The 23559-nt window shown below is 64.8% G+C and overlaps 1 protein-coding gene across 1 annotated transcript in view; it reads right to left on the reverse strand.

Annotated features, from left to right (window-relative positions):
* LOC140387105 (glutamate receptor ionotropic, kainate 5-like) overlaps window positions 1–23559 on the reverse strand; it is a 409927-nt gene that overhangs the window by 379436 nt on the left and 6932 nt on the right. The window contains exon 2 of the mRNA XM_072470114.1: window positions 2023–2188. Coding sequence (XP_072326215.1) covers window positions 2023–2158 — 136 coding nt within the window. The 5' untranslated portion in view covers window positions 2159–2188. The remainder of the gene's footprint in view (window positions 1–2022; window positions 2189–23559) is intronic.

Raw genomic sequence — 23559 nt, forward strand, 5'->3', positions numbered from 1 at the left:
GGGTGTATGCTGAGGGGATGTGACAGGGTGTATGCTGAGGGGATGGGACAGGGTGTATGCTGAGGGGATGTGACAGGGTGTATGCTGAGTGGATGTGACAGGGTGTATGCTGAGGGGATGTGACAGGGTGTATGCTGAGGGGATGGGACAGGGTGTATGCTGAGGGGATGTGACAGGGTGTATGCTGAGGGGATGGGACAGGGTGTATGCTGAGGGGATGGGACAGGGTGTATGCTGAGTGGATGTGACAGGGTGTATGCTGAGGGGATGTGACAGGGTGTACGCTGAGGGGATGTGACGGGTGTATGCTGAGGGGATGTGACAGGGTGTATGCTGAGGGGATGGGACAGGGTGTATGCTGAGGGGATGGGACAGGGTGTATGCTGAGGGGATGGGACAGGGTGTATGCTGAGTGGATGTGACAGGGTGTATGCTGAGTGGATGTGACAGGGTGTATGCTGAGTGGATGTGACAGGGTTTATGCTGAGGGGATGTGACAGGGTGTATGCTGAGGGGATGTGGCAGGGTTTATGGTGAGGGGATGTGACGGGCTGTATGCTGAGGGGATGTGACAGGGTGTATGCTGAGTGGATGTGACAGGGTGTATGCTGAGGGAAGTGACGGGGTGTAGGCTGAGGGGATGTGACAGGGTGTATGCTGAGGGGATGTGACAGGGTGTATGCTGAGTGGATGTGACAGGGTGTATGCTGAGGGGATGTGACAGGGTGTATGCTGAGGGGATGGCACAGGGTGTATGCTGAGGGGATGTGACGGGGTGTATGCTGAGGGGATGGGACAGGGTGTACGCTGAGGGGATGGGACAGGGTGTATGCTGAGGGGATGTGACAGGGTGTATGCTGAGGGGATGGCACAGGGTGTACGCTGAGGGGATGTGACGGGGTGTATGCTGAGGGGATGGGACAGGGTGTACGCTGAGGGGATGGGACAGGGTGTACGCTGAGGGGATGTGACAGGGTAATGGAACCTACAAGGGAACAAGCGGTCCTAGATCTGGTCCTGTGTAATGAGGCAGGATTGATTAATGATCTCATAGTTCGGGATCCTCTTGGAAGGAGCGACCACAATATGGTGGAATTTAAAATAGTTGGAGAATGACAAGGTAAAATCAAACACTAGTGTTTTGTGCTTAAACAAAGGCGATTACAATGGGATGAGAGAAGAACTAGCTAAGGTAGACTGGGAGCAAAGACTTCATGGTGAAGCAGTTGAGGAACAGTGGAGAACCTTCCGAGCGATCTTTCACAGTGTTCAGAAAAGGTTCATACCGACAAAAATGAAAGACGGTAGAAAGGGGAAAAATCGACCGTGGATATCTCAGGAGGTGAGGGAGAGTATCAAATTGAAGGAAAAAACATACACAGTGGCAAAAATTAGTTGGAGACTAGAGGACTGGGAAGTCTTTAGGGGACAACAGAAAGCTACTAAAAAAGCCATAAAGGGTGTATGCTGAGGGGAGCTGGCAGGGTGTATGTTGAGAGAAAGACTCTGGTGGGGGTGGGGGATGAGATGGGAGCACAAATTCAAATTCGGGGAGGTGGACTATCCTGTGCTCGACACCATGGGAGAGGGGAAGCTGTGGGTGATATGTGGCTGTGCATGTAGTGCTGGAGATTTTTAGGAGGTAGCGGTCCTGAGGCAAGGAGAAGAGACAGACAGAGTTCCTGTGATGTGGATTGAAATCAGCAAGGAATGCAGAAATGGGAAACCAATGGGAAAATGCTGGAAAATCTCAGCAGGTCTGGCAGCATCTGTCGGGAGAGAAAAGAGTTAAGCTCTGACAAAGTGTCAACTGGACTCGAAACACGAGCTCTATTCATTCCCCACAGATGCTGCCAGACCTGCTGAGATTTTCCAGCATTTTCTCTTTGGTTTCAGATTCCAGCATCCACAGTAATTTGTATTTAATGTAGGAATGGGAGTGTGGATGAGGGAGACGAGAGAGATGGTTGAATTTAGCCTAGAGTGCATGTTTACACAGCCAGTAGCATTTTATGTCCTTACACTCAGCTTTGGCACAGACCAGGCTGGTGGAGGGACAGTTGGAGAACTTTAGGATACTGCCCACAGCCAGACTAACGTCTTCGTTACTTGGATACAGGCTGATAGAAGCAAATCTCAGATACTGTAACTTCGGCATCTCCTCAGGACCGACCTTAATGTGAGGAATCTACAGATGAGAGAAGGAGAGGTTAGAGTGAGGTCCAATCTGTCTCTGTTACACTTTTCCAAATCAGAATGCTTGATCTTAATACATCACAATATCAAAATTAACCCCAAATCTCAATTTAACCCTCACATTTCACACCAATTCATCCAAAATCAAATTCACCCTCATTCTCGATCAGGAACAGTAACACCTTCTCCCGCACGCCCCGTCCCAGACACTGCACCCTCGTACCAACCCAGACACTGCACCCTCGCACCGACCCAGACACTGCACCCTCGCACCGACCAAGACACTGCACCCTCGCCCCGTCCCAGACACTGCACCCTCGCCCCGTCCCAGACACTGCACCCTCGCACAGACCCAGACACTGCACCCTCGCACCGACCCAGACACTGCACCCTCAACCCCGTCCCAGACACTGCACCCTCGCCCCGACCCAGACACTGCACCCGCGCCCCGTCCCAGACACTGCACCCTCGCCCCGTCCCAGACACTGCACCCTCGCCCCGTCCCAGACACTGCACCCTCGCCCCATCCCAGACACTGCACCCTCGCACCGACCCAGACACTGCACCCGCGCCCCGTCCCAGACACTGCACCCTCGTCCCGTCCCAGACACTGCACCCTCGCCCCGACCCAGATGCTGCACCCGCGCCCCGTCCCAGACACTGCACCCTCGCCCCGTCCCAGACACTGCACCCTCGCACCGACCCAGACACTGCAACCTCGCACCGACGCAGACACTGCACCCTCGCCCCGTCCCAGACACTGCACCCTCGCAACGACCCAGACACTGCACACTCGCCCCGTCCCAGACAGTGCACCCTCGCCCCGTCCCAGACACTGCACCCTCGCCCCGTCCCAGACACTGCACCCTCGCACCGTCCCAGACACTGCACACTCGCCCCGTCCCAGACACTGCACCCTCGCCCCGTCCCAGAGACTGCACCCTCGCCCCGTCCCAGACACTGCACCCTCGCCCCGTCCCAGACACTGCACCCTCGCCCCGACCCAGACATTGCACCCTCGCCCCGTCCCAGAGACTGCACACTCACCCCGTCCCAGACACTGCACCCTCGCCCCGACCCAGACACTGCACCCTCGCCCCGTCCCAGACACTGCACCCTCGCCCCGTCCCAGACACTGCACCCTCGCACCGTCCCAGACACTGCACACTCGCCCCGTCCCAGACACTACACCCTCGCCCCGTCCCAGAGACTGCACCCTCGCCCCGACCCAGACACTGCACCCTCGCCCCGACCCAGACACTGCACCCTCGCCCCGACCAGGACACTGCACCCGCGCCCCGTCCCAGACACTGCACCCTCGCCCCGTCCCAGACACTGCACCCTCGCCCCGACCCAGACACTGCACCCTCGCCCCGTCCCAGACACTGCATCCTCGCCCCGTCCCAGACACTGCACCCTCGCACCGTCCCAGACACTGCACCCTCTCCCCGTCCCAGACACTGCACCCTCGCACCGACCCAGACACTGCACCCTCGCCCCGTCCCAGACACTGCACCCTCGCCCCGACCCAGACACTGCACCCTCGCCCCGTCCCAGACACTGCACCCTCGCACCGACCCAGACACTGCACCCTCGCCACGTCCCAGAGACTGCACACTCACCCCGTCCCAGAGACTGCACACTCGCCAAGACCCAGACACTGCACCCTCGCCCTGTCCCAGACACTGCACCCTCGGCCCGACCCAGACACTGCACCCTCGCCCCGACCCAGACACTGCACCCTCGCACCGACCCAGGCACTGCACCCTCGCCCCGTCTCAGAGACTGCACACTCACCCCGTCCCAGACACTGCACCCTCGCCCCGACCCAGACACTGCACCCTCGCCCTGTCCCAGACACTGCACTCTCGCCCAGACCCAGACACTGCACCCTCGCCCCGACCCAGATACTGCACCCTCGCCCCGTCCCAGAGACTGCACCCTCGCCCCGTCCCAGAGACTGCACCCTCGCCCCGTCACAGACACTGCACCCTCGCCACGTCCCAGACACTGCACCCTCGCCCCATCCCAGAAACTGCACCCTCGCCCCGACCCAAACACTGCACCCTCGCCCCGTCCCAGACACTGCACCCTCGCCCCGTCCCAGACACTGCACCCTCGCCCCGTCTTAGACACTGCACCCTCGCCCAGTCCCAGACACTGAAACCTCGCCCCGACCCAGACACTGCACCCTCGTCCCGTCCCAGACACTGCACCCTCGCCCCGTCCCAGACACTGCACCCTCGCCCCGTCCCAGACACTGCACCCTCGCCCCGTCGCAGACACTGCACCATCGCCCCGTCCCAGACACTGCACCCTCGCCCCGTCCCAGACACTGCACCCTCGCCCCGTCCCAGACACTGCACCCTCGCCCCGTCCCAGACACTGCACCCTCGCCCCGACATAGACACTGCACCCTCGCCCCGTCCCAGACTCTGCACCCACGCCCGGACCCTGCACACTCGCCCCGTCCCAGACACTGCACACTCGCACTGTCCCAGACACTGAAACCTCGCCCCGACCCAGACACTGCACCCTCGCCCCGTCCCAGACACTGCACCCTCGCCCCGTCCCAGACACTGCACCCTCGCCCCGTCCCAGACACTGCACCCTCGCCCCGTCCCAGACACTGCACCCTCGCCCCGTCCCAGTCACTGCACCCTCGCCCCGTCGCAGACACTGCACCATCGCCCCGTCCCAGACACTGCACCCTCGCCCCGTCCCAGACACTGCACCCTCGCCCCGTCCCAGACACTGCACCCTCGCCCCGTCCCAGACACTGCACCCTCTCCCCGACATAGACACTGCACCCTCGCCCCGTCCCAGACACTGCACCCTCGCCCCGACATAGACACTGCACCCTCGCCCCGTCCCAGACTCTGCACCCACGCCCGGACCCTGCACACTCGCCCCGACACAGATACTGCACACTCGCCCCGTCCCAGGCACTGAACCCTCGCCCCGTCCCAGACACTGCACACTCGCCCCGTCCCATACACTGCACCCTCGCCCCGTCCCAGACACTGCATCCTCGCCCTGTCCAAAACAGTGCACCCTCACCCCGTCCCAGACACTGCATCCTCGCCCTGTCCAGAACAGTGCAACCTCGCCACGTCCCAGACACTGCACCCCCCGCCCCGAACCAGTCACTGCACCCTCGCCCCGTCCCAGAGACTGCACCCTCGCCCCGTCCCAGACACTGCACCCTCGCCCCGTCCCAGAGACTGCACCCTCGCCCTGTCCCAGAGACTGCACCCCCGCCCCGTCCCAGACACTGCACCCCCGCCCCGAACCAGTCACTGCACCCCCGCCCCGAACCAGACACTGCACCCTCGCACCGACCCAGACACTGCACCCTCGCCCTGTCCAAAACAGTGCACCCTCGCCACGTCCCAGACACTGCACCCTCGCACCGACCCAGACACTGCACCCTCGCACCGTCCCAGACACTGCACCCTCGCCCTGTCCCAGACTCTGCACCCTCGCCACGTCCCAGACACTGCACCCTCGCCACGACCAGACACTGCACCCTCGCCCAGACCTAGACACTGCACCCTCGCCCCGACCCAGACACTGCACCCTCGCCCCGTCCCAGACACTGCACCCTCGCCCCGACCCAGACACTGCACCCTCGCCCCGTCCCAGACACTGCACCCTCGCCCCGTAACAGACACTGCACCCTCGCCCCGTCCCAGACACTGCACCCTCGCACAGACCCAGACACTGCACCCTCGCCCAGTCCCAGACACTGCACCCTCGCCCAGTCCCAGACACTGCACCCTCGCACAGACCCAGACACTGCACCCTCGCCCCGACCCAGACACTGCACCATCGCCACGTCCCAGACACTGCACCCTCGCCATGTCCCAGACACTGCACCCTCGCCCCGTCCCAGACACTGCACCCTCGCCCCGACCCAGGCACTGCACCCTCGCCCCGTCCCAGACACTGCACCCTCGCCCCGTCCCAGACACTGCACCATCGCCCCGTCCCAGACACTGCACCCTCGCCACGTCCCAGACACTGCACCCTCGCCCTGTCCCAGACACTGCACCATCGCCCCGTCGCAGACACTGCTCCCTCGCCCCGTCCCAGACACTGCACCCTCGCCCCGTCCCAGACACTGCACCCTCGCCACGTCCCAGACACTGCACCCTCGCCCCGTCCCAGACACTGCACCCTCGCCCCGACCCAGACAATGCTCCCTCGCCCCGTCCCAGACACTGCACCCTCGCCCCGACCCAGACACTGCTCCCTCGCCACGTCCCAGACACTGCACCCTCGCCCCGTCCCAGACACTGCACCCTCGCCCCGTCCCAGACACTGCACCATCGCCCCGGCCCAGACACTGCACCATCGCCCCGTCCCAGACACTGCACCCTCGCCCCGTCCCAGACATTGCACCCTCGCCCCGTCCCAGACACTGCACCCTCGCCCAGACCCAGACACTGCACCCTCGCCCCGTCCCAGACACTGCACCCTCGCCCCGACCCAAACACTGCACTCTCGCCCAGACCCAGACACTGCACCCTCGCCCCGACCCAGACACTGCACCCTCGCCATGTCCCAGACACTGCACCCTCACCCCGTCCCAGACACTGCACCCTCGCCCCGATCCAGACACTGCATCCTCGCCCCGACCCAGACAATGCACGCTCGCCCCGACCCAGACACTGCACCCTCGCCCCGTCCCAGACACTGCACCCTCACCCATGTCCCAGACACAGCACGCTCGCCCCGTCCCAGAGACTGCACCCTCGCCCCGTAACAGACAATGCACCCTCGCCCCGTCCCAGAAACTGCACCCTCGCCCCGTCCCAGACACTGCACCCCCGCCCCGACCCAGTCACTGCACCCTCGCACCGTCCCAGACACTGCACCCTCGCCCCGTCCCAGACACTGTACCCTCGCCACGTCCCAGACACTGCACCCTCGCCCCGACCAGACACTGCACCCTCGCCCCGACCCAGACAGTGCACCCTCCCGCCGTCCCAGACACAGCACCCTCGCCCCGACCCAGACACTGCACCCTCGCACCGTCCCAGACACTGCACCCTCGCCACGTCCCAGACAGTGCACCCTCACCCCGACCCAGATACTGCACCCTCGCACAGACCCAGACACTGCACCCTCGCCCCGTCGCAGACACTGCACACTCACCCCGTCCCAGACACTGCACACTCACCCCGTCCCAGACACTGCACCCTCGCCCCGTCCCAGACACTGCACCCTCGCCCCGTCCCAGACACTGCACCCTCGCCCCGACCCAGATACTGCACCCTCGCCCCGTCCCAGACACTGCACCCTCGCCCCGACCCAGACACTGCACCCTCGTCCCGACCCAGACACTGCACCCTCGCCCCGTCCCAGACACTGCACCCTCGTCCCGACCCAGACACTGCACCCTCGCCCCGTCCCAGACACTGCACCCTCACCCCGTCCCAGAGACTGCACCCTCGTCCCGTCCCAGAGACTGCACCCTCGCACCGACCCAGTCACTGCACCATCGCCACGTCCCAGGCGCTGCACCCTCACCCCGTCCCAGACACTGCACCCTCGCCCCGTCCCAGACACTGCACCCTCGCCCCGACCCAGACACTGCACCCTCGCCCCGACCCAGACACTGCACCCTCGCCCCGACCCAGACACTGCACCCTCGCCCCGTCCCAGACACTGCACCCTCGTCCTGTCCCAGACACTGCTCCCTCACCACGTCCCAGACACTGCTCCCTCACCACGTCCCAGACACTGCACCCTCGCCCCGACCCAGACACTGCACCCTCGCCCCGTCCCAGACACTGCTCCCTCGCACCGACCCAGACACTGCACCCTCGCCCCGTCCCAGACACTGCACCCTCGCCCCGTCCCAGACACTGCACCCTCGCCCCGACCCTGACACTGCACCCTCGCCCCGACCCAGACACTGCACCCTCGCCCCGTCCCAGACACTGCACCCTCGCCCCGACCCAGACACTGCACCCTCGCCCCGTCCCAGACACTGCACCCTCGCCCCGTCCCAGACACTGCACACTCGCCCCGACCCAGACACTGCACCCTCGCCCAGACCCAGACACTGCACCCTCGCCCAGACCCAGACACTGCACCCTCGCCCAGACCCAGACACTGCACACTCGCCCAGACCCAGACACTGCACCCTCGCCCCGACCCAGACACTGCACCCTCGCCCCGTAACAGACACTGCACCCTCGCACCGTCCCAGACACTGCACCCTCGCACCGTCCCAGACACTGCACCCTCGCCCCGTCCCAGACACTGCACCCTCGCCCCGACACAGACACTGCACCCTCGCCCCGACCCAGACACTGCACCCTCGCACCGTCCCAGACACTGCACCCTCGCCACGTCCCAGACACTGCACCCTCGCCCCGACCCAGACACTGCACCCTCGCCCCGACCAAGACACTGCACCCTCGCCCCGTCGCAGACACTGCACCCTCGCCCCGTCGCAGACACTGCACCCTCGCCCCGTCCCAGACACTGCACCCTCGCCCCGTCCCAGACACTGCACCCTCGCCCCGTCCCAGACACTGCACCCTCGCCCCGTCCCAGACACTGCACCCTCGCCCCGTCGCAGACACTGCACCCTCGCACCGTCCCAGACACTGCACCCTCGCCCCGTCCCAGACACTGCACCCTCGCCCCGACCCTGACACTGCACCCTCGCACCGACCCAGAGACTGCACCCTCGCCCCGTCCCAGACACTGCACCCTCGCCCCGTCCCAGAGACTGCACCATCGCACAGACCCAGACACTGCACCCTCGCCCCGTCCCAGACACTGCACCCTCGCCCCGTCCCAGAGACTGCACCCTCGCCCCGTCCCAGACACTGCACCCTCGCCACGTCCCAGACACTGCACCCTCGCCCCGTCGCAGACACTGCACCCTCGCCCCGTCCCAGAGACTGCACCATCGCCCCGTCGCAGACACTGCACCCTCGCCCCGACCCAGACACTGCACCCTCGCCCCGTCCCAGAGACTGCACCCTCGCACAGACCCAGACACTGCACCCTCGCCCCGTCCCAGACACTGCACCCTCGCCCCGTCCCAGAGACTGCACCCTCGCACAGACCCTGACACTGCACCCTCGCCCCGTCCCAGACACTGCACCCTCGCCACCGTCCCAGAGACTGCACCCTCGCCCCGTCCCAGAGACTGCACCCTCGCCCCGTCCCAGAGACTGCACCCTCGCACAGACCCTGACACTGCACCCTCGCCCAGACCCAGACACAGCACCCTCGGCCCGACCCAGAGACTGCACCCTCGCCCCGTCCCAGACACTGCACCATCGCCCCGACCTAGACACTGCACCCTCGCCCCGTCCCAGAGACTGCACCGTCGCCCCGTCCCAGACACTGCACCCTCGCCCCGTCCCAGACACTGCACCCTCGCCCCGACCCAGACACTGCACCCTCGCCCCGTCCCAGAGACTGCACCCTCGTCCCGTCCCAGAGACTGCACCCTCGCCCCGTCCCAGAGACTGCACCCTCGCCCCGTCCCAGAGACTGCACACTCGCCCCGCCCCAGACACTGCACCCTCGCCCAGACCCAGACACTGCACCCTCGCCCAGACCCTGACATTGCACCCTCGCCCTGTCCCAGACACTGCACCCTCGCACCGACCCAGACACTGCACCCTCGCCCCGACCCAGACACTGCACCCTCGCCCCGTCCCAGACACTGCACCCTCGCCCCGTCCCAGACACTGCAACCTCGCTCGGTCCTAGACACTGCACCCTCGCCCCGTCCCAGACACTGCACCCTCGCCCCGGACACTGAAACCTCGCCCCGACCCAGACACTGCACCCTCGCCCCGTCCCGTCCCAGACACAGCACCCTCGCCCCGTCCCAGAGACTGCACCCTCGCCCCGTAAGAAACAATGCACCCTCGCCCCATCCCAGACACTGCACCCTCACCCCGTCCCAGACACTGCACCCTCGCCCCGTCCCAGACACTGCACCCTCGCCCCATCCCAGATACTGCACCCTCGCCCAGACCCTGCACCCTCGCCCCGTCACAGACACTGCACCCTCGCCCAGACCCAGACACTGCACCCTCGTCCCGTCCCAGACACTGCACCCTCGCCCCGTCCCAGACACTGCACCCTCGCCCCGTCCCAGACACTGCACCCTCGCCCCGTCCCAGACACTGCACCCTCGCACCGTCCCAGACACTGCACCCTCGCCCAGACCCAGACACTGCACCCTCGTCCCGTCCCAGACACTGCACCCTCGCCCCGTCCCAGACACTGCACCCTCGCCCCGTCCCAGACACTGCACCCTCGCCCCGTCCCAGACACTGCACCCTCGCCCCGTCCCAGACACTGCACCCTCGCCCCGTCCCAGACACTGCACCCTCGTCCCGTCCCAGACACTGCACCCTCGCCCCGACCCAGTTACTGCACCCTCGCCCCGTCCCAGACACTGCACCCTCGCCCCGTCCCAGACACTGCACCCTCGCCCCGTCCCAGACACTGCACCCTCGCCCCGTCCCAGACACTGCACCCTCGTCCCGTCCCAGACACTGCACCCTCGCCCAGACCCTGCACCCTCGCCCCGTCCCAGACACTGCACCCTCGCCCCGTCCCAGACACTGCACCCTCGCCCCGTCCCAGATACTGCATCCCCGCCCCATCCCAGACACTGCACCCTCGCCCCGTCACAGACACTGCACCCTCGCCCCGTCCCAGACACTGCACCCTCGCCCCGTCCCAGACACTGCACCCTCGCCCAGACCCAGACACTGCACCCTCGTCCCGTCCCAGACACTGCACCCTCGCCCCGTCCCAGACACTGCACCCTCGCCCCGTCCCTGACACTGCACCCTCGCCCAGACCCAGACACTGCACCCTCGTCCCGTCCCAGACACTGCACCCTCGTCCCGTCCCAGACACTGCACCCTCGTCCCGTCCCAGACACTGCACCCTCGCCCAGACCCAGACACTGCACCCTCGTCCCGTCCCAGACACTGCACCCTCGCCCAGACCCTGCACCCTCGCCCCGTCACAGACACTGCACCCTCGCCCCGTCCCAGACACTGCACCCTCGCCCCGTCCCAGACACTGCACCCTCGTCCCGTCCCAGACACTGCACCCTCGCCCAGACCCTGGACCCTCGCCCCGTCCCAGACACTGCACCCTCGCCCCGTCCCAGACACTGCATCCTCGCCCCATCCCAGACACTGCACCTTCGCCCAGACCCTGCATCCTCGCCCCGTCACAGACACTGCACCCTCGCCTCGACCCAGACACTGCACCCTCGCCAAGACCCAGCATCCTCGCCCCGTCTCAGACACTGAAACCTCGCCCCGACCTAGACCCTGCACCCTCGCCCCATCCCAGACACTGCACCCCCGCCCCGTCCCAGACACTGAAACCTCGCCCCGACCTAGACCCTGCACCCTCGCCCCGTCCCAGACACTGCACCCTCGCCCTGTCCAAAACAGTGCACCCTCGCCACGTCCCAGACACTGCACCCCCGCCCCGACCCAGACACTGCACCCTCGCACCGTCCCAGACACTGCACCCTCGCCCCGTCCCACACACTGCACCCTCGCCCCGTCCCAGACACTGCACCCTCGCCCCGTCCCAGAGACTGCACCCTCGCCCCGTCCCAGAGACTGCAGCCTCGCCCCGTCCCAGAGACTGCATCCTCGCCCCGTCCCAGAGACTGCACCCTCGCCCCGTCCCAGAGACTGCATCCTTGCCCCGACCCAGACACTGCATCCTCGCCCCTTCCCAGACACTGCACCCTCGCCCCGTCCCAGACACTGCACCCTCGCCCCGACCCAGACACTGCACCCTCGCCCCGTCCCAGACACTGCACCCTCGCACCGACCCAGACACTGCACCTTCGCCCCGTAACAGACACTGCACCCTCGCCCCGTCCCAGACACTGCACCCTCGCCCCGTCCCAGACACTGCACCCTCGCCCTACCCACACACTGCACCCTCGCCCCGTCCCAGAGACTGCACCCTCGCCACGTCCCAGACACTGCACCCTCGCCACGTCCCAGACACTGCACCCTCGCCCCGTCTCAGACGCTGCACCCTCGCCCCGTCGCAGACACTGCACCCTCGCACCGACCCAGACACTGCACCTTCGCCCCGTAACAGACACTGCACCCTCGCCCAGACCCAGACACTGCACCCTCGCCCCGACCCAGACACTGCACCCTCGCACCGTCCCAGACACTGCACCCTCGCACCGACCCAGACACTGTACCCTCGCACCGACCCAGACACTGTACCCTCGCCCCGTCCCAGAGACTGCACCCTCGCCCCGTCCCAGAGACTGCACCCTCGCCCTACCCACACACTGCACCCTCGCCCCGTCCCAGACACTGCACCCTCGCCCCGTCCCACACACTGCACCCTCGCCCCGTCCCACACACTGCACCCTCGTCATGTCCCAGACACTGCACCCTCGCCCCGTCTCAGACGCTGCACCCTCGCCCCGTCCCAGAGACTGCACACTCGCCCCCGACACTGTCCGTCCCAGACACCATCCCCCCTAGGCCCTGTCCAACCAAGACACCATTCCCCCAGACCCTGTCCCACCCAGACACCATCTCCCCAGACTGAGTCCCACCCAGACACCATCCCCCCAGACTGAGTCGCACCCAGATACCATCCCCCCAGACTGAGTACCACCCAGACACCATCCCGCCCGACCCTGTCCCTCCCAGACACCATCCCTCCACACCCTGTCCCACCTTGACACCATCCGCTCTGACCCTGTCCCACCCAGACACCATGCCCCTCAGACCCTGTCCCACCCAGACACCATCCCCCCAGACCCTGCCCCATTCAGACGCCATCTCCCCAAACACTGTCCCATTAGTACACCATCTCCCCAGACCCCGTCCCACCCAGATACCAACTCCCCAGACGCTGTCCCACCCAGACACCATCCCCCCAGACCCTGTCCCACCCAGACACCATCCCCCCAGACTGTCTCCTCACCCAGACACCATCCCCCTCAGACCCTGTCCCTCCCAGACACCATCCCCCCAGACCCTGTCCCTCCCAGAACCTGTTCCTCCCAGACACCATCTCTCCAGACCCTGTCCTGACCAGACGCCAACCCCCCCCCCCGACCCTGTCCGTCCCAGACACCATCCCCCCCGGACCCTGTCCCACCCAGGCACCATCCCCCCTGACCCTGTCCCACCCAGAAGCCATCCGCCCCAGACAATGTCCCACCCAGACATCATGCCACCAGACCCTGTCCCATCAGGACACCATCCCCCCAGACCGTCCCACCCAGACACCATCTCCCGCAAGACCCTGTCCCACCCAGATACCACCCCCCCACACCCCGTCCCACCCAGACACCATCCCCCGACCCTGTCCCACCCAGACACCATCCCCCCCGGACCCTGTCCCTCCCAGACACCATCCCTCCACACCCTGTCCCACCCAGACACCATCCCCCCAAAATCTGTCCCTCCCAGACACCATACCCCCCGACCCTGTCCCTCCCAGACACCATCCCTCCACACCCTGTCCCACCCAGAAACCATCCCCCCCCCGACCCTGTCCCTCCCAGACACCACCCCCCCCGACACTGTCCGTCCCAGACACCATCCCCCCTTGACCCTGTCCCACCCAGAAGCCACCCCCCCAGACTGAGTCCCACCCAGACACCATCCCCCCAGACGCTGTCCCACCCAGACACCATCTCCCCCAGACCCTATCCCTCCCAGACACCATCCCTCCACACCTTGTCCCACCCAGACACCATCCCCCCAAAATCTGTCCCTCCCAGACACCATCCCCTCAGACCCTGTCCCACCCAGACACCATCCCCCCAGACCCTGTCCCTCCCAGACAACATCCCCCCAGACCCTGTCCCATTCAGACACCATCTCACCAAACTCTGTCCCATTAGTGCAGCATCTCCCCCGACCCTGTCCCACCCAGACACCATCCCCCAGACGCTGCCCCACCCAGACACCATCCCCCCAGACCCTGTCCCACCCAGACACCAGCCCGCAGACCGTCTCCTCACCCAGACACCATCACCCGCAAGACCCCGTCCCACCCAGACACCATCCCCCCAGACACTCTCCTCACCCAGACACCATCCCTCCAGAACCTGCCCTCCCAGGCACCATCCCCCCAAACCCTGTCCCTCCCAGGCACCATCCCCCCAAACCCTGTCCTTCCCAGACACCATCCTCCCAGAACCTGTTGCTCCCAGACACCGTCCCCCCCCGAACCTGTCCCTCCCAGACACCATCCCCCCCCCCGACACTGTCCGTCCCAGACACCATCCCCCCCTGACCCTGTCCCACCCAGAAGCCAACCCTCCTCACCCTGTCCCTCCCAGACGCCATCCGACCCAGACCCTGTCCCACCCAGACATCATCCCCCCAGACCGTCCCACCCAGACACCACCCCCCCCCAGACTGAGTCCCACCCAGACACCATCCCCCTGACCCTGTCCCACCCAGAAGCCATCCGCCCCAGACCCTGTCCCACCCAGACACCATCCCCCCAGACTGAGTCCCACCCAGACTCTGTCCCCCCAGACACCACCTCCCCCAGACTGAGTCCCACCCAGACTCTGTCCCCCCAGACACCACCTCCCCCAGACTGAGTCCCACCCAGACACCATCTCCCCCAGACTCTGTCCCCCCAGACACCACCTCCCCCAGACTGAGTCCCACCCAGACACCATCTCCCCCAGACTCTGTCCCCCCAGACACCACCTTCCCCAGACTGAGTCCCACCCAGGCACCATTTCCTTCAGACTTCCAACACCACCTTCCCAGAGCCTGTCCCACGCAGACGCCAGTCCCTCTCATCACCCAGACACTTGCACCCCAGACTTTGTCCCACCCAGAAACCATCCCTCCAGACCCTGTCCCACCAAGACACCATTCCCCCAGACCCTGACCCACCCAGACACCATCCCCCCAGACTTTGTCCCACCCAGAAACCATCACCCCAGGCCCTGTCCCACCAAGACACAATCCCCCCCGAACCTGTCCCTACCAGACAGCATCTCCCGCAAGACCCTGTCCCACCCAGATACCACCCCCCACACCCTGTCCCACCAAGACACAATCCCCCCCTGACCCTGTCCCACCCAGACTCCATCCCCCCAAAATCTGTCCCTCCCAGACACCATCCCCTGAGACCCTGTCCCTCCCAGACACCATCCCCCCCGACCCTGTCCCTCCCAGACACCATCCCCTCCACACCCTGTCCCACCCAGACACCATCCCCCCCCGACCCGGTCCCTCCCAGACACCATCCCCCCCGACCCTGTCCCTCCCAGACACCATCCCCTCCACACCCTGTCCCACCCAGACACCATCCCCCCCCGGCCCGGTCCCTCCCAGACACCATCCCCCCAGACCCTGTCCCATTCAGACACCATCTCCCCAAACCCTGTCCCATTCAGACACCATCTCCCCAGAACCTGTCCCACCCAGACATCATCCCCCCAGACGCTGTCCCACCCAGACACCATCCCCACAGACCCTGTCCCACCCAGACACCATCCCGCAGACCGTCTCCTCACCCAGACACCATCACCCGCAAGACCCCTTCCTACCCAGACACCATCCCCCCAGACCCTGTCCCTCACAAACACCATCTCTCCAGACCCCGTCCTGACCAGATACCATCCCCCCCCCGACCCTGTACCTCCCAGGAACCATCCCCCCACCCGGACACTGTCCGTCCCAGACACCATCTCCCCCAGACTGAGTCCCACCCAGACATCATTACCCCCCAGACCCTCTCCTCACCCAGGAACCGCCCCTCACACCCTATCCCTCCCAGACACCATCCCTCCACACCTTGTCCCACCCAGACACGATCCCCCCCAAAATCTGTCCCTGCCAGACACCATCCCCTCAGACCCGGTCCCTCCCAGACAACATCCCCCCAGACCCTGTCCCATTCAGACACCATCTCCCCAAACTCTGTCCCATTAGTGCACCATCTCCCCAGACCCTGTCCCACCCAGGTACCATCCTCCAGACGCTGTCTCACCCAGACACCATCCCCCCAGACCCTGTCCCACCCAGTCACCAGCCCGCAGACCGTCTCCTCACCCAGACACCATCACCCGCAAGACCCTGTCCTACCCAGACACCATCCCCCAGACACTCTCTTCACCCAGACACCATCCCCCCAGACCCTGTCCCATTCAGACACCATCTCCCCAGACCCTGTCCCACCCAGACACCATCCCCCCAGACGCTGTCCCACCCATACACCATCCCCACAGACCCTGTCCCACCCAGACACCATCCCGCAGACCCTGTCCCATTCAGACACCATCCCGCAGACCGTCTCCTCACCCAGACACCATCACCCGCAAGACCCCGTCCTACCCAGACACCATCCCCCAGACACTCTCTTCACCATCCCCACAGAACCTGCCCTCCCAGACATCTTCCCCCCAAACCCTGTCCCTCCCAGACACCGACCTGACCAGACACCATTCCCCCCCGAACCTGTCCCGCCCAGACACCATCCCCCCCCCCCCCCGACACTGTCCGTCGCAGACACCATCCCCCCCTGACCCTGTCCCACCCAGAAGCAATCCCTCCACACCCTGTCCCTCCCAGACACCATCCCTCCACACCCTGTCCCACCCAGACACCATCCGACCCAGACCCTGTCCCACCCAGACATCATGCCACCAGACCCTGTCCCACCCGGACACCATCCCCCCAGACCGTCCCACCCAGACACCACCTCCTCCAGACTGAGTCCCTCCCAGACACCATCCCTCCACACCCTGTCCCACCCAGACACCATCCCCCCCACACCCTGTCCCACCCAGACACCATCTCCCCAGACTGAGTCCCACTCAGGCACCATCCCCCCCGACCCTGTCCCTCCCAGACACCAGCCCTCCACACCCTGTCCCACCCAGACACCATCCCCTCTGACCCTGTCCCACCCAGACACCATCCCCCCAGATCCTGTCCCTCCCAGACACCATCCCCCAGACCCTGCCCCATTCAGTCACCATCTCCCCAAACACTGTCCCATTAGTACACCATCTCCCCAGACCCCGTCCCACCCAGACACCATCCCCCCTGACCCTGTCCGTCCCAGACACCATCCCCCCAGACGCTGTCCCACCCAGACACCAGCCCGCAGACCGTCTCCTCACCCAGACACCATCACCCGCAAGACCTCGTCCCGCCCAGACACCATCCCCCCAGACCGTCTACTCACCCAGACACCATCTCCCTCAGACCCTGTCCCTCCCAGACACCATCCCCCCCTGACCCTGTCCCACCCAGAAGCCATCCGCCCCAGACCCTGTCCCACCCAGACATCATGCCCCCAGACCCTGTCCCACCAGGACACCATCCCTCCAGACCCTGACCCACCCAGACACCAGCTCCCCAGACTGAGTCCCACCCAGACACCATCCGCCCAGACGCTGTCCCTCCCAGACACGATCCCCTCAGACCCTGTCCCACGCAGACACCAGCACGCAGACCGTCTCATTACCCAGACACCAACACCCGCAAGACCCCGTCCCACCCAATAACTATCCCCCCAGACACTCTCCTCACCCAGACACCATCCCCCCAGAACCAGTTCCTCCCAGGCACCATCTCTCCAGACCCCGTCCTGACCAGACACCATCCCCCCCCCGACCCTGTCCCTCCCAGACACCATCACCCCCGACCCTGTCCGTCCAGACACCATCCCCCCAGACCCTGTCCCACCCAGAAGCCATCCCTCCACACCCTGTCCCACCCAGACACCATCCGCCCCAGACCTTGCCCCACCCAGACATCATGCCCCCAGACCCTGTCCCACCCAGACACCATCTCCCCAGGCTGAGTCCCACCCAGACACCATCTCCGCCAGACTGAGTACCACCCAGACTCTGTCCCCCCAGACACCACTTCCCCCACACTGAGTCCCACCCAGACACCATCTCCCCCAGACTCTGTCCCCCCAGACACCACCTCCCCCAGACAGAGTCCCACCCAGACACCATCTCCGCCAGACTGAGTCCCACCCAGACTCTGTCCCCCCCAGACACCACCTCCCCCAGACTAAGTCCCACCCAGACACCATCTCCCTCAGACTCTGCCCCCCCCAGACACCACCTTCCCAGAGCCTGTCCCACGCAGACACCATCTCGCCCAGACTCAGTCCCACCCAGACACCATCCCCCCAGGCCCTGTCCCACCCAGACACCATCCCCTCTGACCCTGTCCCACCCGGACGCCATCCCCCCAGACCCTGTCCCACCCGGACGCCATCCCCCAGACCGTCCCACCCAGACACCATCTCCCAAGACTGAGTCCCACCCAGACGCCATCCCCCCAGACCGTCCCACCCAGACACCATCTCCCCCAGACTGAGTTCCTCCCAGACACCATCCCTCCACACCCTGTCCCACCCAGACACCATCCCTCCACACCCTGTCCCACCCAGACACCATCCCCCCCAGACAGCACCTTCCCAGAGCCTGTCCCACGCAGACACCATCCGGCCCAGTCCCTCTCATCACCCAGACACCTGCACCCCAGACTTTGTACCACCCAGACACCATCCCTCCAGACCCTGACCCACCCAGACACCATCTCGCCCAGACTCAGTCCCACCCAGACCCCATCCCCCCAGGCCCTGTCCCACAAAGACACCATTCCCCCTCAGACCCTGTCCCTCCCAGACACCATCCCCCCAGACCCTGTCCCACAAAGACACCATTCCCCCAGACCCTGTCCCACCCAGACACCATCTCGCCCAGACTCAGTCCCACCCAGACCCCATCCCCCCAGGCCCTGTCCCACAAAGACACCATTCCCCCAGACCCTGTCCCACCCAGACACCATCCCCCAGACCCTGCCCCATTCAGACACCATCTCCCCAAACACTGTCCCATTAGTACACCATCCCCCCAGACCCTGTCCCACCCAGACACCAGCCCGCAGACCGTCTCCTCACCCAGACACCATCCCCCTCAGACCCTGTCCCTCCCAGAACCTGTTCCTCCCAGACACCAACCCCCCGGACCCTGTCCCACCCAGACATCATGCCCCCAGACTCTGTCCCACCAGACAGCACCTTCCCAGAGCCTGTCCCACGCAGACACCATCCGCCCCAGTCCCTCTCATCACCCAGACCCCTGCACCCCAGACTTTGTCCCACCCAGAAACCATCCTTCCAGACCCTGTCCCACCCAGATACCATCCCTCCAGACCCTGACCCACCCAGACACCATCCCTCCAGACCCTGACCCACCCAGACACCATCCCCACAGCCCTGTCCCAACCAGACACCATCCGCCCCTGACCTTGTCCCACCCAGACATCATGCCCCCAGACCCTGTCCCACCCAGACACCATCCCCCCCCGAGCCTGTCCCTCCCAGACACCATCCCCCCCCGACCCTGTCCCACCCAGACACCATCCCCCCCCCGAACCTGTCCCACCCAGACACCATCCCCCCCCCCCGAACCTGTCCCACCCAGACACCATCCTCCCAGACTGAGTCCCACCCAGACACCATCTCCCCAGACTGAGTCCCACCCAGACTCTGTCCCCCCAGACACCACCTCCCATAGACTGAGTCCAACCCAAACACCATCTCCCCCAGACTCTGTCCCACCCAGACACCATCTCCCCCAGACTCTGTCCCCCCTGACACCACCTCCCCCAGACAGAGTCCCACCCAGACACCATCACGCCCAGACTCTGTCCCCCCAGACACCACCTCCCCCAGACTAGGTCCCACCCAGACACCATCTCCCTCAGACTCTGTCCACCCAGACAGCACCTTCCCAGAGCCTGTCTCACCCAGACACCATCCCCCCAGAACCAGTTCCTCCCAGGCACCATCTCTCCAGACCCCGTCCTCACCAGACACCATCCCCCCCCCGACCCTGTCCCTCCCAGACACCATCACCCCCGACCCTGTCCGTCCAGACACCATCCCCCCAGACCCTGTCCCAACCAGACACCATCTCCCCCAGACTGAGTCCCATCCAGACACCATCACCTCAGACGCTGTCCCACCCAGACACAATCCCCCCAGACCCTGTCCCACCAAGACACCAGCCCCCAGACCGTCTCCTCACCCAGACACCATCAACCGTAAGACCCTGTCCCACCCAGACACCATCCCCCCAGACACTCTCCTCACCCAGACACCAACCCCCTCAGGCCCTGTCCCTTCCAGACACCATCCCCCCAGACCCTGTCCCTCCCAGACACCATCCTCCCAGCACCTGTTCCTCCCAGACACCATCTCTCCAGACCCTGTCCTGACCAGACACCATCCCCGCCCCCCCGACCCTGTCCGTCCCAGACACCATCGCCCCCTGACCCTGTCCCACCCAGAAGCCATCCGCCCCAGACCTTGTCCCACCCAGACTTCATGCCCCCAGACCCTGTCCCACCCAGACACCATCCCCCCACACCGTCCCACCCAGACACCATCTCCCCCAGACTGAGTCCCACCCAGACACCATCCCCCGCAAGACCCTGTCCCACCCAGACATCATACCCCCAGACCCTGTCCCTCCCAGACACCATCCTCCCAGCACCTGTTCCTCCCACACACCATCTCTCCAGACCCTGTCCTGACCAGACACCATCCCCGCCCCCCCGACCCTGTCCCTCCCAGACACCATCCCCCGCAAGACCCTGTCCCACCCAGACATCATCCCCCCACACCCTGTCCCACCCAGACACCATCCCCCCCGACACTGTCCCACCCAGACACCATCCCCCCAGAAACCATCGCCCCCCCGACGCTGTCCCACCCAGACACCATCTCCCCCAGACTCTGTCCCCCCAGACACCCTCTCCCCCAGACTGAGTCCCACCTAGACACCACCTCCCCTGGACTGAGTCCCACCCAGACACCATCTCCGCCAGACTGAGTCCCATCCAGACACCATCCCCCCAGACTGAGTCCCACCCAGACACCATCACCCAAGACCCTCTCCTCACCCAGACACCATCCCTCGCAAGACCCCATAACACCCAGACACCACCCCCCCAGACCATCTCCCCACCCATAGACCATTCCCCCCAGACCCTCTCCTCACCCAGACACCGTCCCCCACACCCTGTCCCACCCAGACACCATCACCCCAAAACCTGACCCTCCCAGACACCATCTCCCCAGACCCTGTCCCACCCAAACACCATCCCCCCAGACCCTGTCCCTCCCAGACATCATCCCTCCAGACCCTGTCCCTCCCAGACATCATCCCTCCACAGCCTGTCCCACCCCGACACCATCCGCCGCAGTCCCTCTCCCCACCCAGACACCATCCCCCACAGACCCTGTCCCACCCTGACACCATCCCCCAGAACCTCTCCTCACCCAGACACCATCCCCCGCAAGTCCCTGTCCCACCCTGACACCATCCCCCAGAACCTCTCCTCACCCAGACACCATCCCCCACAGACCCTGTCCCACCCTGACACCATCCCCCAGACCCTGTCCCACCCAGACACCATCCCCCACAGACCCTGTCCCACCCAGACACCATCCCCCAGACCCTGTCCCACCCAGACACCATCCCCCGCAAGACCCTGTCCCACCCTGACACCATACCCCCAGACTCTCCCACCCAGACACCATCCCCCCAGACCCTGTGCCACCCAGACACCATCCCCCGCTGACCCTGTCCCACCCAGACACCATACCCCGCAGTCCCTCTCCCCACCCAGACACCATCCTCCCAGACCCTGTCCCACCCAGACACCATACCCCGCAGTCCCTCTCCCCACCCAGACACCATCCCCCGCAGACCCTGTCCCACCCTGACACCATCCCCCCAGACCCTCTCCTCACCCAGACACCATCCCCCGCAACACCCTGTCCCACCCTGACACCATCCCCCCAGACCCTGTCCCACCCTGACACCATCCTCCCAGACCCTGTCCCACCCAGACACCATACCCCGCAGTCCCTCTCCCCACCCAGACACCATCCCCCGCAGACCCTGTCCCACCCTGACACCATCCCCCCAGACCCTCTCCTCACCCAGACACCATCCCCCGCAACACCCTGTCCCACCCTGACACCATCCCCCCAGACCCTGTCCCACCCTGACACCATCCTCCCAGACCCTGTCCCACCCAGACACCATACCCCGCAGTCCCTCTCCCCACCCAGACACCATCCCCCGCAGACCCTGTCCCACCCTGACACCATCCCCCCAGACCCTCTCCTCACCCAGACACCATCCCCCGCAACACCCTGTCCCACCCTGACACCATCCCCCCAGACCCTGTCCCACCCAGACACCATCCCCCGTAAGACCCTGTCCCACCCTGACACCATCCCCCAGACCCTGTCAGACCCAGACACCATCCCCGCAGGCCCTCACCCACCCTGACACCATCCCCCCAGACCCTGTCCCACCCAGACACCATCCCCCGCAGTACCTTTCCCCACCCAGACACCATCCCCTGCAGACCCTGTCCCACCCTGACACCATCCCCCAGACCCTCTCCTCACCCAGACACCATTCCCCCCCAGACCCTCTCCTCATCCAGAAACCATAGAACATAGAACAGTACAGCACAGAATAGGCCCTTCAGCCCTCGATGTTGTGCCGAGCATTGTCCGAAACCAAGATCAAGGGGCATCACGGTAGCATTGTGAATAGCACAAATGCTTCACAGCTACAGGGTCCCAGGTTCGATTCCGGCTTGGGTCACTGTCTGTGCGGAGTCTGCACATCCTCCCCGTGTCTGCGTGGGTTTTCTCCGGGTGCTCCGGTTGCCTCCCACAGTCCAAAGATGTGCAGGTTAGGTGGATTGGCCATGATAAATTGCCCTTAGTGTCCAAGGTTGCCCTTAGTGTTGGGTGGGGTTACTGGGTTATAGGGTGGAGGTCTTGACCTTGGGTAGGGTGCTCTTTCCAAGACCCGGTGCAGACCCGATGGGCCGAATGGCCTCCTTCTGCACTGTAAATTCTATGATAATCTATGATAACCAAGTTATCCCACTCCCTGTCATTCTGGTGTGCTCCATGTGCCTATCCAATAACCGCTTGAAAGTTCCTAAAGTGTCCGACTCCACTATCACAGCAGGCAGTCCATTCCACACCCTAACCACTCTCTGAGTAAAGAATCTCCCTCGGACATCCCTCCTGTATCTCCCACCCCGAACCTTATAGTTATGCCCCCTTGTAACAGTACATCCACCCGAGGAAATAGTCTCTGAACGTCCACTCTATCCATCCCCCTCATTATCTCATAAACCTCTCTTAAGTCGCTTCTCGTCCTCCTCCGCTCCAAAGAGAAAAGCCCTCGCTCCCTCAACCTTTCCTCATAAGACCTATCCTGCAAACCAGGCAGCATCCTCGCAAATCTCCTTTGCA

The sequence above is a fragment of the Scyliorhinus torazame genome, chromosome 12, assembly GCF_047496885.1.
Source record: "Scyliorhinus torazame isolate Kashiwa2021f chromosome 12, sScyTor2.1, whole genome shotgun sequence".
Lineage (NCBI taxonomy): Eukaryota > Metazoa > Chordata > Chondrichthyes > Carcharhiniformes > Scyliorhinidae > Scyliorhinus > Scyliorhinus torazame.